General features: G+C 41.2%; 1 protein-coding gene across 1 annotated transcript; it reads left to right on the top strand.

Moving 5' to 3' along the window:
* The first annotated feature begins 328 nt into the window (after nt 1-328).
* Nucleotides 329-16652, top strand: ADSL (adenylosuccinate lyase). Its single transcript, XM_035127064.3, has 13 exons — nt 329-542; nt 4713-4916; nt 5624-5668; nt 6144-6223; nt 6487-6658; nt 7142-7188; nt 8610-8700; nt 9488-9557; nt 11694-11841; nt 12733-12823; nt 14243-14332; nt 15690-15866; nt 16498-16652. Exons 1-13 carry the CDS (start codon nt 399-401, stop codon nt 16582-16584), a joined length of 1446 nt encoding a protein of 481 aa, XP_034982955.1. The 5' UTR covers nt 329-398; the 3' UTR covers nt 16585-16652.
* The last annotated feature ends 1427 nt before the right edge of the window (nt 16653-18079 follow it).

Here is an 18079-nt window from a genome sequence, read left to right as displayed (position 1 = left end):
CCCACTGCAACAATGGAAGCTATTTTCAGTAAGAATTTTGCCGAGTCGAGACCCCTCAAAACCTATTCGGGAGTTGCAGCCAATAGAGAGTTGCAGCCAATAGAGCCAATAGAGTTGCAGCCAATAAAAGTGTATGTGGAGAGTTTAACTCGGAGGGGAGCGAGGACTGCAGTGCAGCCTCCCAAGCAGCAGGGGCCGCTGCAACCCCGACCTTGCCCCAGTCCAGTCGCGGGCGTACCGGAAGGGGGCCGGGGACGCCGGAGGTGAGGTTGAGGTGGGGGCGGGACCTCTCCGTTCGCTTTATTACGGTCCTCGGGCAGCTGCCTCTCTTTCGCCTGCGGGTTGTTGCTGCTGCTTCTCTCAGGGCTGTCGCTTCCCTGCGAGGCACCTTCTCCACGATGGCCGAGGAGGATCCTTTCTGCCGCTACCGCTCCCCTCTCGTCTCGCGCTACGCCAGCCCCGACATGGCTTTTAACTTCAGCGAGAGGAAGAAGTTCAGCACCTGGCGGCGCCTCTGGCTTTACTTGGCCAAGGCTGAGAAGGTGGGCGCGCGCGGGTTCGTGTCTGTGCCAGACCAGCCCATTAAATTGAGAGGCTCCTGTCGGACCCCCACCCAATGCAATGGGGGTTTGTGGCATTTGCAGCTTTACTGACCCTAACACACACACACACACACACACACACACACACACACACACACACACACGCTGCTAACAGACCTCCTCCTGTGCAACAGGTGAAGGGCCAACATGCCTGTTCTGTTTGACGCCACTAATGTATTTGCATACCTACATGTCCTTTATACTTCTCTCTTTGTGTGTGTACATCTGCCCAGTTTTGTTAATAATGCACTAGAACTGGAGAGTCATCCAATGAAGCTGAATGGTAGGCAGCCAAAATTGATCCTCCCCCCCCCCCTACTCAGTGCTTAGTTAAACTAGGGAATTTGCTGCCACAAGAAGGTAGTGATGACTGCCACTTTAGGTGGCTTTAAAAGGGGATTTTACCCATTGGTGAGGGTTGTGGCTGTCTGTGGATTCAGGCGATATTGGATGTCTTATGGCCTGAAGGATCCGATCTGATAGCACAGCTTCCAATATTGATCCCCGGGAAATGAGAGCAAAAGTGTTGTTATGCTCGCATCTTGTTTGTAGGCATCCCAAAGACATCAGGTTGGCTTCTCCAAATTGTCGTGTTTTGTTAATAACGCTTGATATAAGTTTTTGATACTGTTGCACAGTTGTAAGGCTATATTGTGTTTAGCAGCAAGGGTTGCTCAGAAACAAAAGGAGCATCACCACTTAGAGAAAACTGTGATCAAGAAGTACCGGTATACAAATTGCAGAAGTAAAATTGTTGCACTCGACTTCTAAATTTAAATGTCTTTTTTTTAATTTTAGTGCAACATTGTAATGTGTGGTACTAATGTCTAGTAAATGTGCTGTGGTTCTTCATTTCTCATCAGATTCTAGGATCCTATTCACCTGAAAAAGGTATTGGCTGAGAATTCCAATGTAACTTTTTAATACGTGTCTGCTCATATTGTGAGTGTCCATTGTTGCATCAGGATCCTTATGCAGAGTTACATTTTTGCTATTCTCATCTGATTACAACAATATGACAATGGACATTAGCTAAAATAGTTTCTAGAAACGTACTCAGAAGCATACTGTCTCTGATTATGGAGGCAAAACATATTCATTGAGGCTAGTAGCTATTGATAGCCTTTACCTCTATGAATTTGTCTAATCGTCTTTTTAAAGCCACCCAAAGACTATTCTCTTTGATTACCATTTTCGAGGTCACTGCAGATGTGGTATGTTGTAAGTGTGTGCATTTCAATGCAATTTATCAGTCACCAAGGGGATGGAAGCAATATTCCGAACATGTTGGTTGCACAAACCTCTGTGCGTCACTCTAAACCATACAGAAGATACAAGGTTGTTTGCTTAGCCGTAGGTAACGTTCCATATGCCCCATCAGCCCAGAGGGGATTGACCCGGACTATCAAGCAATAGCACTTTATCTAATGTGTATTATACCTCACAAAGTGATTTTGTCAATCAAGAACAAACAAAGTGGATTTTATCTTCTGATCCAAATGTTAAACTATTACAACTCTTAGTGGGATTCACTTACCCTCAAAAAATCTTTAAATGGTACCATGTGGTCCTTAAAGTATCCTGGATCCAGGTTGTTCAGGACTTTTTATTTATTTCTGACAACCCAGCAGGGTGTTACATTGTACCATAAAGAAACAAAGAAAGAAAATGAAATTGTAACACACCAATATACATTGAGGCATCCATGTTTCCCAGGCTAGCATGTGTGGTGACTATTGCACGTCCAAACATAAGAAATAAAATCCTGCCAAATGATGTAGAAGTGTTCCGGGTTCTCCCATTAATCTGGAGACACACAATAACCAAAAGTCCATAAGTTCTTATACCACAAAGACCAATGTAGATTTTTTCCCCTAAGCTTTCCATAGCTAGATTATTGAAATCCTAGCAGCAGCTAGGATCCATGTCACTAATTCTTTAGTGTGACAAGCTTTCCTATTATCAGTCCACAAATTCAGGAGTGACAGTTCTGGATAAACCTGAGCAGATGATTTAATTATTTTAAGTATTTCTTTATAAATTTGGGATCAGAATTATGAGAGCAGAAGGCATTCCCACCAAAGATAGAAAAATACGGTATTTCCCGGAGCCCACAGGCCTGCCAGCAATCCTGTATTGGTTGCAGTATAATATGAGACATCTGCACAGGTGTACCGTTCCATCTGTGCACAACTTTGAGCATTTCTTCACACATGATGGGTTTGTGAGGCTTCGCTGACCACAGTGATTTCCATTCAAATTCCTCTTTTTGAACATTTAGATCTTTCTCCTAGTAAAGTATAAAGCGAACCAAGGGACGAGTGGTATGCTCTGAAAGCTCTGCATAAATAACAGAGACCAGTCTTTTATGTCTGATAATAGAGACCAGGGCTTGTATTGATAGGTATATAATCAGCACAATAACTTTGAACCTGGTCCAGGAACATGTGGAAAGCCAGTGCAGATGTTTTAACAAAGGTTGTCATTTGCTGAAGTACAAGATATCACAGTAGCTATGAAGTTATGACATATAAAGTTTTAGAATGTGGGATTTACAACTTAACAAAGAGCTCATCTACGCTTTTGTCCACTTTTCTATTTTTTTTTAAAAAAATATTAATTTTGTATACCACCCTTCATCTATAGACCTCAGGATGGTTCACAACATAAATAATAATATAAAAGACGCAAAATACATAATAAAAATAAGAACAAAAACAAACCCAATATTCCCCCTTGCACAAAAAGGGCATTGGATTTCAAGGCAAAGTTCTCTGTTCAAGCGCTCCCCCCCCCCCCATGCCACTTTCTCTGCGAAAACCAAATATTTATCGCTACATAAGAGCAAACAGCAAATGGGTGAGGGTCTCTAGATCCTTCATCTTATGATTATTTTATTATATAGCAGTGTACATATTGCTTTACCAAGTCACATAAGCAAAAGTAAGTTCTATCTGTACAGAACCATATTTTTGGAAAGCATGGCAGATGTTGTTGTAACATATCTTGTGCTTTAATGTGAGTTGGGGAGCCTGTTATTTTTATCTGTATGTTCACATTCCTGAGGAGTTACAACTCTGGTCTTGATCTTCAGCTGGAAATGGAGAGACAGACACACAGCACCTGTTCGTTTCAACAGGGTTCTGTCAGATTGCTACTAGCGATCCCCAATAGATCTCCCTTCAGTCTGACATGGGATATGATTAGATTTCTAGTTGTAGAGGATTCAGTGTAGTGAAGAGTGCGTAATTATGTGTTGTTTGCCTTTTTTATATATAAGCAACATTCCTGCTTGTTTTTTTTATTTAAATTGCATTCAGTGGGAACAGCAGCAGAAGGTAAACGAGGCACCTAAGATTCTGCAGGCAGGTTAGGAAAATAGATGTGATGTTATATGCAAATCATGGAAAGGCAAAGCACAACTTTATTTTTCCTCTGAAAAATTGAAAAAAAGGTGTAAAAAGACAGGTATAGAGACTTTAGTCAATTACAGTAAATTCTGGGTAGTGTTTTCAGAAAGCCTAGTAGAGTCAATTATAATGGCTTCCTTTAGAACTCTGAAAAAATCATTTGTACTGTAGATAGAGCATTATAGTCCCTTTTCATACCACTGGGTTGACATTCAAGTTTGAGGCAACTCCAGTCTTTTTAGTCTGCTATCTCTTTCCGTTTTTAAAGCTATTTGGGACACGTATTGTCAGAGACAAAACTGAAATAACTGCTTGAATATAGAAGGTAGAAAATGAAATAAACTCTATAGTAAATCAGCCAAATTCAAAAAGAGAAATTACAAAATTATTTTACGTTTTTATTTAAATCAAATTGTTGTGATCTATAAGAATAACATTTTTTTCTAATATTAATTGCAATGAAGTGTTCTTTTAAAATTAACTCATTCAGAACTGTAATAACCTTGGGACTTTGGATTTTAGCCTCAGTAGTTAAAAGTTAATCTTGAAAAAACTGGGCTTTGTGTCACCCATCCCTGATTCTGAAAGTTGCATAAGAATAAGATCCCAGGGGATTGTATAAATTCAGTGATGTTACTAGTGTGGGTGTCCTTGAATAGGGGTCATGTGTTAGTTAACTTCAGGTTTTTTCCCCTTGCAGTCACTGGGTCTACCTATTACAGATGAGCAAATACAGGAAATGGAAGCAAAACTAGACAGCATAGATTTCAAGATGGCAGCTGAGGAGGAGAAGCGGTTACGTCATGATGTAATGGCCCATGTGCATACATTTGCCCACTGTTGTCCAAAGGCTGCAGGAATAATTCACCTTGGAGCAACTTCCTGCTACGTGGGAGATAATACGGTAAAACAATGTTATGAAATTGTTCTCCATAAGCTGGGCTGAATCACTATACAGTGGTACCTCGAGTTACAAATGCCTCAGGTGACAAATGCTTCAGGTTACAAACTCCGCTAACCTGGAAGAGTTACCTTGAGTTGAGAACTTTGCCCCAGGATGAGAACGGAAACCGTGTGCCGGCGGCGCAGCAGCAGCAAGAGTCCCCATTAGCGAAAGCACTCCTCTAGTTAAGAACAGTTTTAGGTTAAGAATGGACCTCTGGAACAAATTAATTTTGTAATTAGAGGTACCACTATAATGGTTCTTTGCTATCCCTGCTTTACTATCTGAAATACCAATCTTGTAAAGTATCAGCAATATTTTTTCTTTATTAAAAAGACGAAGATAAGTATCGTATAGCTAAAAATTCAAAATCCAGTAAAGTTCTGAGTGAGATGACCCTCTCTTCTCTCTCGTCTTTTCATTTTCACCCTCTTGGGTGGCACAGAAGTAATGCTGATCCCTTTGAGGCACAAGTGAATTTGAGAGTGACCAAAATAAATGCTTGTGCACAGTAGACTACTTGATTCCTTGATACACAAAGAGAATGTTAGTTATACCCATTTGTCTTTATGGAAATTGCAAATTACCCTGAAAGGAGAGTGTAGATAAGCATGTGGCTATTGAATAAAAATGTGACTGACTGACTGTTTTATTCCTTTTTCTGTTAGGACTTGATAGTTCTCCGGGATGGATTCAACCTGCTTCTTCCCAAGGTGAGACGCACAGTTTTTAAGAAGTGGGTGCTATTGATTCTAAGTGGCTGTTTGCCAGAGTTAACTAGAAACAATTAGGAGCTGGCAAGACACTGAGAAAAAAGTAGTTGTTTTACAAGGCACCTGATCAATGTTGGATTCCAGTTGTGTTCATACAGTTCATAATATAACATGAATTGATTTTATATATTTTCTAATATAAATCCCTCACTCTGCAAGGGTCATACCTAAATGAAATAACTAATAGTAATAGTAGCAGTAGCAGGAGTAGTAATATAGAGGCATCATATTAAGTTATATATTTTTTTCTCTCTAAGCATTTTACAATTCTTCTTGGAGAATGATTCTGTCAGATTCTCTCTCTATATGAATGAAGAACCTTGTATTCTGTCCTACCCTTTTTGAAATAATAATTGGATAAAAATGTAAATAATTATTTTGTGACTTCCCTCCTGTTTTCCTTCGATCTTGCTAGCTTGCCAGGGTGATCAGCCGTCTTGCAGACTTTGCTGAGAAGTATGCTGACTTGCCCACCTTGGGTTTCACTCACTACCAGTAAGTAATTCATACAAATACTCATTTAATTCTGTGGGTGCCGCTCCCATTTCTACCCCATTTCTTTTACTCACCCTCAGATCAGCAGCCTTTAATTGCTACTGTGCAAGATTAAACTCCGGAGAACTAAATGAATCACGGCTATAAGATTCTGAAAGAAACTGTGATAGAAATGTTTGCAAAGCATCAAGTGCAAACACTGTATAGTAACATGAATGAAGCTGTACGGGCTTATTCTTGAGTCATATTCTGTGTTCTTTTAGGCCTGCCCAGCTGACTACTGTGGGTAAACGCTGTTGTCTGTGGATCCAAGATCTCTGCATGGACCTCCACAATCTTGAGCGGGCACGAAATGAGCTGAGATTTCGTGGTGTGAAAGGCACCACTGGTACACAGGCCAGCTTCTTGCAGCTCTTTGAAGGAGATCATGAGAAAGTACGTATCCCCAGCAAGTGTCAATTTTGAATCGCAATTAGTTTTTGGAACACTTCACTGTTGTATTATGTAGTAATAATAACAGGCTGCCATTCAACATAAACATCCTGAGCAGTAGTGGAAGAGACGATTGAAACAGCATCTAAAAACAACAAAATCCCACAGCAAAACCAGTAAAAAAATAGTTCTAAATCAGCAGTCAGAGTATCCATAAGGTGCACCTTATGCCCCAATCAAGAAACGAGCAAAGTTGCTTCCTGGGACATTTCGCTCTAGGGCTTTTGCTAATATGAAATTTGCATGAGACCTACGGAATAATTTTGATTACTGTGGGAAGCAGACAGCAGATTGAGCATAGGGCAATACTGTATAGTGATTGCATCAGCAAAACACCTATAGTGCTCAGAATGATGCAAGAGGCACAATCATTCCCACTTCAGCCACTGCATTCTGAGTGAGGTTCCTATCTATTTTTCCCCTGAGGTGGAGGAACTGGACAGGCTGGTGACTGCAATGGCGGGATTTAAGCGGTATGTAAAAAACCAAAAAACCCTCTCCTTCCTTGCCTTTACCGCTTTAAGAACACAGGAATCTGCCTTTATACTGAGTCAGACCATTGGTGTTGTCTTACACTTAGTACTGTCATATCTAGACTAACTGACTGGCAGCATGGTTTTCCAGAGCTTCCAGCCTTACTTGGAGATATCATTAATTGAAGCTGTGATCTTAGATATGCAAAGCCTGCCATTAAACCAGGCATCCCCAAACATCGGCCCTCCAGATCTTTTGGACTACAATTCCCATTTTCCCTGACCACTGGTCCTGTTAGCTAGGGATCATGGGAGTTGTAGGCCAAAACATCTGGAGGGCCGAAGTTTGGGGATGCCTGCATTAAACTATGGCCCTTCCGCATTCTTAAGATGAGCACCTCTGGACCTATATATAAATTTGGGTTCTGCTCTGCAATTAACATTCCCGCTGTTGCGGCTAACTGCTAGCATGCTCTAGTTATCTCTCGCTTGGACTACTGCAATGCGCTCTACGTGGGGCTACCTTTGAAGGTGACCCGGAAACTACAACTAATCCAGAATGCGGCAGCTAGACTGGTGACTGGGAGCGGCCGCCGAGATCACATAACACCGGTCCTAAAAGACCTACATTGGCTCCCAGTACGTTTCCGAGCACAATTCAAAGTGTTGGTGTTGACCTTTAAAGCCCTAAACGGCCTCGGTCCGGTATACCTGAAGGAGCGTCTCCACCCCCATCGTTCTGCCCGGACACTGAGGTCCAGCTCCGAGGGCCTTCTGGCGGTTCCCTCATTACGAGAAGCCAAGTTACAGGGAACCAGGCAGAGGGCCTTCTCGGTAGTGGCACCCACCCTGTGGAATGCCCTCCCACTAGAGGTCAAAGAGAACAATTACCAGACCTTTAGAAGGCATCTCAAGGCAGCCCTGTTTAGGGAAGCTTTTAATGTTTGATGGATTTCTGTATTTTAGAATTTCTGTTTTTCTGGAAGCCGCCCAGAGTGGCTGGGGGAACCCGGCCAGATGGGCGGGGTATAAATAATAAATTATTATTATTATTATTATTACTAGGACCTATTAGGGGAAAGGCTGTGCTTACATAATCTACTCCATGATGTAGGTTTGTAATGGAACTTCCTCCCATCTTAGTCCTTTGCAGTCTTGCTCTTCTCCATGTGAATGCATGTTTCCCTTTTTTTCTGCTACCCTACTGCATGTTGAACTGAACTGTACAGTCACACTAAGAATTTCTCTAGATTGTTTCAAACGAATACTGTACCTCCACTGGATCAGGAAGCAGATATAAAATGAGGGGCAGGGAACCAGTTGATGTTGTGTGATGTTCATTTCTTGTTGCATGCTTTCTCAATCTCATTTATAGGCTCTGTTAAACTTCATGATGCTTTATCTTTTGTGTTTGGTTTCAGCGCTTATATCGTCACAGGGCAGACGTACAGTCGCAAAGTGGATATTGAAGTTCTTTCTGTTCTGGCCAGTCTAGGGGCATCTGTACATAAGGTAAGAACTACTTAAAATTCTATATTCAAAGGCACCACTGAGAATAGGGACTCAATTGGATGCCTACTTGAATTGCACAGCCACATAAATTATTTCTTTAGAGGTTTCAAGCTTCTAGAAACTGTGGCCACATTCTGATGTTTTTGCTTTTCTCCTGTGTTTAACACAGATTTCTGTAGTATACCTGATATCTAGGAGATATTCTAGATCTATTGAATTATAGATGGCTGAAAAAGTAAAAGTGAGCCAGTCCACCATTCCTGCTACTGCGCCTGCACTGCCTTGCCTCTCTCTGCCAGTAAGCAGAAGCGGTGCACAGTGTTCGGAAGTTGGTAGAGCAACTCAGAGGGTTAGACATCTGGGGGGGGGGGAAGACTTTGGCAATCCCACCCACCACTGAACCCAATGTGTTTTGACTATATGTGGTTTTGGCTTTATGTGCAATCCCCAGAATGTAACCCCAGCATAAGTTGAGAGTCACTTGTATAGTAGGGATGAATTAAAATCTGTATGTTTTGGGGTGGGGAATGTGCTCATATTCAGAATTTATCCTATTTCCTTTAAAATAAGAGGATGAAAATTTTTATACTATTTCTTTGTATCATAGACTCATTGCTAATTGTGAAATCTTGCATGCCTGCATCTGAAAGTCTGTGCCTGCATCTGAAATGAATTAATCTCTTTTTCTCCCCAGTGGTTAGTAAAATGAACCAGCTCCAAGATTTCTGATGGATACTAATGCTGTCCAGAAACAGTGTCTGAACTAATTAGAGTTGTTTTTCTCCAGATATGTACTGATATTCGCCTTCTGGCCAACCTCAAAGAATTAGAGGAACCTTTTGAGAAAGACCAAATTGGTAAGCAATGGCTTTAGAAACAGAATTTTGTTGTTGTTTTTAAATTAACTTGTATTGATCGCCCTTTTGAAGTTGAATGATTGAAATAAAAATAAAAATGGAGTATGTGTAAACATGCTCAAGAGTGGATCAGCTGGTACATTTACACCCCATTTTTATTTACAAGGAGTACATAAGGAGTTAAGGAGTACATGCATGCATACAGTTACCAGCAAATTAAATTTCTGAAGCTACTGCTTTGCTAGCTATCCAACAAGTTGCTGTAAGGAGTCTGAAACTGTGACTCCTCTAAGAAAGTGAGATAATGGGCTGCTTTAGATGTAATTCCAAACCATGCCCTAATGCAGGGGTCCCCAGACTTACCGGTGTTTGGGCCGGTTCCCACCGCGCCGATCGCGCGGCGGGCCAGAGGACGGGAGAGCACGCGCCTGTGCGGGCCGGCGGGCGGGGGAGTGTGCGCCCGTGCGCATGCGCACGGGCGCTTACTGGCGCGGCGGCGCGCTTCCAGGGTGGAAAAGGCGCTGAAAATCCGTTGTGCGCATGCGTATGGGCCTCCCAGACCCGGAAGTGCACCAGAAATGACCTCTTCCGGGTCGGGAGAGGCCCATACACATGCGCACAAAGGATTTTCGGCACTTTTTTCCCGACCCGGAAGAGCGCTGCTGCGCTGCGCGCCGTAAGAGCGGGCGGCGGGCAGCGGGGGTCGTCGCGGGCCGGATTGGCTGGCCAATTGGGCCGCATCCGGCCCCCGGGCCGTAGTCTGGGGACCCCTGCCCTAATGCTATGAAACTGAACAGTCGAGGAACTTTGGCCTCACACACTACTCTCTGTCTTGCATGCAGTGATTCCTCATTGCCTGTTCAGAGGTAATGTGGAAATCTATATTTTACACTTGTGTTGCAAACAAAGAATTAAAACCATAGTTTGATCCTGGTTTCCAGTCAAGGTTTGCAGGTGAAGTACAAACTACAATTTGTCACAAGACTAGCCCTCTGGAGGGCTCGAGACTGAAATACAAAGGTCTTTTCAACTTCTTACTGACTTTAGTTTTGTTTTCAATACAACTTTTTTTTAAAGTGATTAATTTATGTAATATATGGTATAACTGATATAATTTTTCCCACTGGTTACTTTCAGTCTCTATTGTGACCCTATCTAGTTTCACTATGCTTTATTGCTTAATTTTTGCCTTGTTCTTGTACTGTTTTGTATCACTTTAATAAAAATCCCAATAAAAATTATTGCAACCTCCTCCCAGAAACTGTTGTTGTTGTTGTTGTTGTTGTTGTTGTTGTTGTTGTTGTTGTTGTTGTTGTATTGAATTTATATACTGCCCTATACCCGGAGGTCTAAGGGTGGAAACTATGGTTTAATCCAACCAAAATCAGTGTAAACAAGTCAGATTCAAACGATAATTTCATATCCCAATTTGCTAGTTAACCTTGGGTAGAACAAACCACAAATCCCCAAGTTTGAATATAATGTGAAACGCTGGTTTATTTTAAAGTGAGAGCATAAGTTTTCACTCTTTCCCCTTCTGTGTGAGAGGGGGGAGTGTGCAGGCCAAAAGCTCACTGCAACCTGTTCCCAGTCTACATTGAGATGGGGAACCCATATATGGACCCTATGATGTTGGTGGATTTCCAGTTCCCACCATCCTTGGCCAGTGCTGACAGAAGTTTATGGGAGTTGCCCAAAACATCTGGAGGGCCACAGGCTCCCCATGCCTAACCTTAAGGATAGTAATTTTGGTGCAAATATACTAAATTTAACTAAGAGCTTTAGAAGTAGCCTAGCTATGTTGTGCTCTCTCCAACTCACCCCGTTGGCCACTGACAGGTGGGAGGCCACCCCTTTTGTCATCTGATGTCACCATGAAGTTAGCCGACCTATTTTCTTTTGAACACCTGAATCTATACATTTTTGCATGCAAGCTCTGCTGTCTATTCAAAATTATTGTACAGTATATTGCTGAGGACTGTGTTTGCTGATAACTGGAGCAACTTTTGTAGACGATGAGAGAACTTTAGAAAGGCACACTATGTTTAACATTCTTGTTTTTTATTCTTTCTCCTTCTCATTTGCACACTCTTCCTTCTCCTGTTGCCCATTCCCCTCCCGCCTCCCATTGTACAGGTTCAAGCGCTATGGCTTATAAACGGAATCCCATGCGTTCAGAGCGATGTTGCAGTTTAGCTCGTCATCTTATGATTCTGATCCAGGACCCCCTTCAGACAGCATCTGTGCAGTGGTTTGAGCGCACTTTAGATGATAGTGCAAACAGGTACATTCCTGATTCTTGTCACTAGGTCATGAAGTAGAGAGATTATTTCTTTGTTTTCAAAATACAGTTAGAAACTAACGGATCTTTCTATGATATTGTGAACTGCACCCAAAATATTAAACATACTTACCGGTACTTTGAAGTGAACCTCTGTGATTTCAGTGGAACCTTTCTTAACAAGTATAAAATGTATAAGGCCACCACTGAAGGATGTAATTTCTGAAAGCTAAGCTGGAGGGGCGGAGGATTCTTGCTCATTTTGCCCCCATTGGATTCATGTGTGACTCAGAACTTGGATTTGTGGATTAAGGCACATAATAAATGAACAAATCCATGGCTGCTTCTGTACTTAGGAGGTAATTGAGGGCTGCCTCTTTCTTTAAAACTTGACCAGCTACTTAGAGCAGCCAATATCTCCTCCAAGGCTACACAGTAAAGAATCTGTTTTAAAATGCTCCCAGAAAGCAACTGTATATCACAACATGCAGAATTGTACAAAGAAAAATATGGCTGTTCCCATGGAACGGAGGAAGTGTTCAGTTTCCCAAGTAGCTGTAAAATGTTGAGAAAAGGGGCAGCCCTTGGACCATCTCATAAGTGGTTCTTTCAGTAAAACAGGGCAGATTTTTAAAATTAAAAACATCTATCCATAAACTGGATGGCATGGAGATAGTTTTGTGAATACACGAAACTGACGCAGGACAGAGCTGGGATGATCCATTCACCCCAACAAAATGTTCCTTAAAACACTGCCTAGTATGGAAAATAGGAAGAGTAAGCAAATTAATGAGGAAAGGAAAAATAGTACTGAACTGTTTAAAAAGTCCTTTGTGGGAATGCTGCAACTTCTCCCTCCCTCCAATTCTGGTACTCTTGTGACTTTTTCCACAGGCGCGTGTGTTTACCTGAAGCCTTCCTCACTGCTGACATAATACTTAGCACCCTACAAAATATCTCTGAAGGTCTTGTGGTATATCCCAAGGTAAGAAGACTCAGAGGAAGTGTGAGCGGTCTCTTTCTCCTGTATTGGTGGTTTTCAAACTGTTTTCTGGAAAAAGCCTGGGGTCCCTTGGAAGTTTTTCAGGGTGTTGTCACCTGAAACACAGCTTGCTTCCTTTTATCAGTCTTCCGTTCACAGCCACTGTGAGTTGAATATGTATTTTTAATGCACACTCGGTTAACACAGGGGTGACAGCAAGGACCAACAACCCTAGCCACAACACGTAACTAAGCATACACACACACACACACACACAGAGCAAGGCTTCGTTCACAGACGTGAGTACTTTAAAGACAGAAAATTTCAAAAACTTTCCCATAAATCAGCACCCACTTCCAGCACTGGGCATGTATAAGGAAGGAAATAGCTCAGCTGGTAGAGCATGAGACTAATGGGTCATGGGTTCGAGCCCCACGTTGGACAAAAGTTTCCTGCATTGCAGAGGGTTGGACTAGATGGCCCTTGTGTTCCCTTCCAACTCTACAGTTCTATGATTCTAAGGTTTTAAAAATGATCTGATTTATGTCAGCTGTTAAATTCCATTTAGCTGCATAGTTGAGGTTTACAGATGGGTAGGCCACAGTCACTACGAAGCAGATACCCGGTGTAGCTCCAATCTAATGAATGCTGGGCACATTCAAGGGATTAAGATAGCAGTTTCAGGAGTCAGCGGTAGGTTTCAACTGTGCACAGTTCCATTGGACTAGCTTTTATAAGAAGAACCCGTCCCCTGAATAGTTTTTACTTCTTTTGTAATATTGAAGAAAAAAATCATTTAACACATAACTGTTTAAATTAATAAATGCATGTGTGGCATTTTAAAAAGTAAGAGCAGGCATACAACTCCTTGAAGTATGGTGGTGAGACAAAACTGACAACTTGAAGCATTTTTTAAATTCATTCATTACTATTCATTAAATTCATTCATTATTATGTTATTTTCACTGTGAACAAGAGAGGGAGCTGGCTTGCTCCACAGGAGTGGGGTTGTTTTGCCTTCCTGTTTTAACCTTAAATCTGACAGTATTTTTTTCTTCAGTTTTATTTAGGAATGAGCTATTATTATTCATGAGGTGCAGCAGAGTTTGGAATGATATAAAATCTGAGACTAATGAAGGACATGCCATCTAGCAGTAGAAGCTGCTTTCTAAATGGTGAATCTATTTGCCCGTGTAGACCAGTCTTATCTATTCTGACTGGCAACAAACAGTTCTTAAATGACTTGGGCAGACGTCATTCTAATGTGCTACCAATCTGGGACCTTCTCTATTCAAAGCGTGTACTTTTATTGCTGAGCTGTTATCTCTCGCCTGAATAAATAAAATAATGAAGAGTAACATAGAAACTGGCTTTTCCAGTCCGTTTTGTAAATGCTGTACTTATTTTTGATGTTTGATTTAGGTTATTGCAAGACGTATTCAGCAAGAGTTGCCTTTCATGTGTACAGAAAATATTATCATGGCTATGGTGAAAGCTGGGGGCAATCGCCAGGTAGGTACCCAACTGTAGGCTCTCATTTACAGGCCCTTAAAGGGACTTTTCATGCCAGGAAGTAGAGGGGTTGGAAGAAAGTTATGACACCAGCATCTTGAACTCTTTGCTGTTTCACAATCTAGCCCTACTGTTATGCACATCCTCTTTCTCTCCTCAAGTTGCAAAGTGGAGCTATTTCAAAATATTACAAGTTCAGCTACCAGGCAAAGCATTAGTTTTGTTTTATCACCAGTTTTAGTGTGACTATATTAGTATTCAGAAAGCAGCAGAAAGCTGAACAAGGATGCTTTCGGAAATACCTTATAAAATTCAGCACTGACTAAGGTTGTTTAAACTGTGGTTCAGCACTAACCCGTTCACTTCTGTAGTGTTTGGTTATTTAGTGATTGCTGCCTCTAGGTTGGTTTTCTTCAGTACTGTATGAATTTTAGCGCTTAGACAAATTGTCACCCTACTTTTTTTTAAAGAGAAGTCTGAAATTATTTTTGTTTGTTGCATTGTTTGCTGCTACTTTTATCTTATTTCTGTACTTGTTGAGAAAAACAACTACCAGGCTTTTAGAAGACATCTGAAGGCAGCCCTGTTTAGGGAAGCTTTTAATGTTTAATAGATTATTTTAATTTTCTGTTGGAAGTCACCCAGAGTGACTGGGGAAACCCAGCCAGATGGCCGGGGTATAAATAATATATTATTATTATTATTATATTATTATTATTATTAATGCATCTAGAACTGATAAATTATAAGACAATATTGTGCAGTGATTGGCTACACAAAATATTCTATAAAGTACTGAAAGATTCAGAAGAGAATGGAATTTTGCTATTTCTTATTGCAGGTTTGTGTGTAATTAAAAAGAGAATTATTTAGGGTTGCCAGACTCAAAAGAGAGCAGGGCAATTAAAGGCACAGAGGTCCTGTCCAGTATTGAGTCTGACAACCCTAGAATTATTATGAATGGACTGGATGATAAAAGTACCCACGGAAGAGAGAATTCAGGCATTGCAACAGTTCTGTAACACACAGTTCAAATGCTGTTCCTTTCCAGGTAGCCTAGCTCAGCCTCTTTTTGATGAGTTCCTGCACTCCATCTTAGGACCAAGACCAATGCAGACTTTCTATGGCTTAAATACTAAGCCACTTCCCCCACTACGCTCTTTTCCCTCTTCCTCCCTGACTATATTGTGACATTTTGGTTGGCCTAATAGATACAGCCCTACAATGGATTTTGGATTTTTTTATTGTGAGCCACAACTACTGTACATTAGTTTTTTGTAAAGCCTGTATACGATACTTAGGATGTTTACCATGTTTGTTGATGGTTTGTAATGTGATGTCTACTTCTTTTTCATAGGATTGTCATGAGAAGATAAGGGTTCTGTCACAGCAGGCAGCTGCTGTTGTGAAGCAAGAAGGGGGTGATAATGACCTCATTGAACGTATTCGTGCGGATCCTTATTTCAGCCCTATTCATGGAGAACTGGAATCTCTTTTGGAGCCCAAATCCTTTACTGGACGTGCTTCCCAGCAGGTAAGAACAAGAAAATTCTTATGAGGTTGCTGTGGACTCTAGTCCACCTAAAGCTTTACGCTCTCTTAACTGTGACTGTTTCTTTCTTTGTCTTCCCTTGTAACCTTTCTCACTCCCATATGACAGAAATTCATCTATTACCCCCCCTTTTTTTGTTCTGCCATAAGCTCCCCTGTGAATGGACCAGTTTCCTCCTTTTTCTATTTAGACATTTCCCTCATCCGTTGCTACCCGACCTTATTCAACATATTCCTGACTTTTTATTTAATTGCCTGCCCCACCCTGTCTTACTGGTTCAATGCATATTGTAGTCCAGTAGCCTGTATCAGCCAGTTCTTCATTTACCAGTTAAACAAAGTTAGGCTTTAACAGGAGCAGTTTGAGAAAGATTCTTGGCATATCACCCATATCTGGAAGAATTCACTTTCTGTACTTCTAACATTTCCTTTTCGTTGTTAACTGATGTGCTTTGGGTGGGGACAAATCTAGTCTTCGTCTTATCCGGTTCCTGCATGTTCTGAGTTACATGGAAGTGTGCAGAATGGAGTAATTGGTTAATATGCTAAGGCTAAACGAGTATTTGGTCCAAGTTATTCTTTTAATGCCTTTTTCCTCCCTTCTTCCATAACAGGTAGCAAGATTCCTAAAAGAAGAGGTCCACCCCATGCTTACCCCTTATAAGAGCAAGATGGATGTGACAATGGAGCTGTCTCTTTGAATTAGTATTCAGTTAGTATTTCATTAGGGTATTTGTGGGGAAGATAATAAAATATATTTCAAAACAGACATGATGTGTGAAGTGGGTCTGTGGGAGGTCTGGGAAAGGACATGTAACACTTCTGGGAGGATATGCAGTTGAATTAAAGCTAAAACTTGTAATTGTCAAGGGGTGGAGTGGGGAGTTGGAATTTGCAAAAGCAATTGTTGGTTGAAGTGGGAGATCTGTAGGATAAGGTGTAGTGTTTCTTGGTGTACAGTGTCTTCAGCTTCCTGGCTGTAAAATGAGAATGGCTTACATACAAAGATATGAAACTATGATAAGATATGAAGATATGGTTAGACTGAGCTGCTCTGAAATTATAGAGGTTGGTGCAACTTCAAAGAGTTCATGCACACAAACAAATATTAGACTCTTGTTATAAATCACTCATTTCATGTTACATTGTTCCTAAGGCAGGAGTTTTAGGAATTGTTTAAGCACGGGGTTGGAATCCAAAAGCAAGGGGGCATTTTACTCCTAGGGTTGCATTGTTTAGTAGAAGAGAAATGAATGCCTCTTCTCTCTCATATAGGAATTCTCTCAGGAATTCCTGCTAAGATGTGCTGTATGGTTCCCATCTCTCAAAACAAGAAATAATTCATTTACCCCTAAGAACTGTTATTAATATAGGATTTTATACAGATTTAATCAAGTGATCGGTTAAAAGTCACATAATTATGTATTTTATTGAATTCGTTTTATAAGGGCCTGCAAGGGGCGCCAGAGTAGCTGGGAACTGCTGTAGGGAAAGGAAAGTAGAGGAACGGAGGTGCAGAAAAGTAAATAGTCCGTAACATTGTTTGTCAGCAATGTACAAGAGTAACGCGAGAGACTTATAAGAAGCTTAGAGAAAGAAACTAGAGTCACACTGCACAGCTGGTCTTGTTTATTTCCCTCTTTCTCCTTTATTTTACGCTTTGGGAGGAATAAAAAGACGCCACATTTTCCTGAGAGTCGCAATGCGTCTGTATTCATTTGAGCTCTGGCATTGGGTTTGGAAGGAGGTGGGACTGAGGGCTCAGTTTAACCAGATTTAAGAACATAAATCTGTTTGGTTCAGACCAAAGACTTATTTGGAACAGCATCATTCTTCCCTCACTAACTGAGTAGTTGCCCCTGGGAAGCCCACAAGCAGGACATGAGCACAATAATCTTAATGTTGTGCTCAGTCTTAATGTTTACTACAGTGGTACCTCGGTTTATGAACACAATTGGTTTCGGAAGTCTGTTCATAAACTGAAGCGTTCATAAACTGAAGCGAACTTTCCCATTGAAAGTAATGGAAAGTGAATTAATCCGTTTCAGATGGGTCCGCGGCGTTCGTAAACCGAAAATTCATAAACCGAGGTGTTCATAAACCGAGGTTCCTCTGTATAAGTACAGACTTTAGTAGAGAGTAATTGTTCAGGCCTGTTGTTGTTTAGTCGTTTAGTCGTGTCCGACTCTTCGTGAC

Source organism: Zootoca vivipara, chromosome 9, assembly GCF_965207765.1.
Source record: "Zootoca vivipara chromosome 9, rZooViv2.hap1.1, whole genome shotgun sequence".
In the NCBI taxonomy this organism is placed as follows: domain Eukaryota; kingdom Metazoa; phylum Chordata; class Lepidosauria; order Squamata; family Lacertidae; genus Zootoca; species Zootoca vivipara.
The sequence above is the reverse complement of the archived record's forward strand: the minus strand, read 5'-3'. Positions and strand labels throughout refer to the sequence as shown.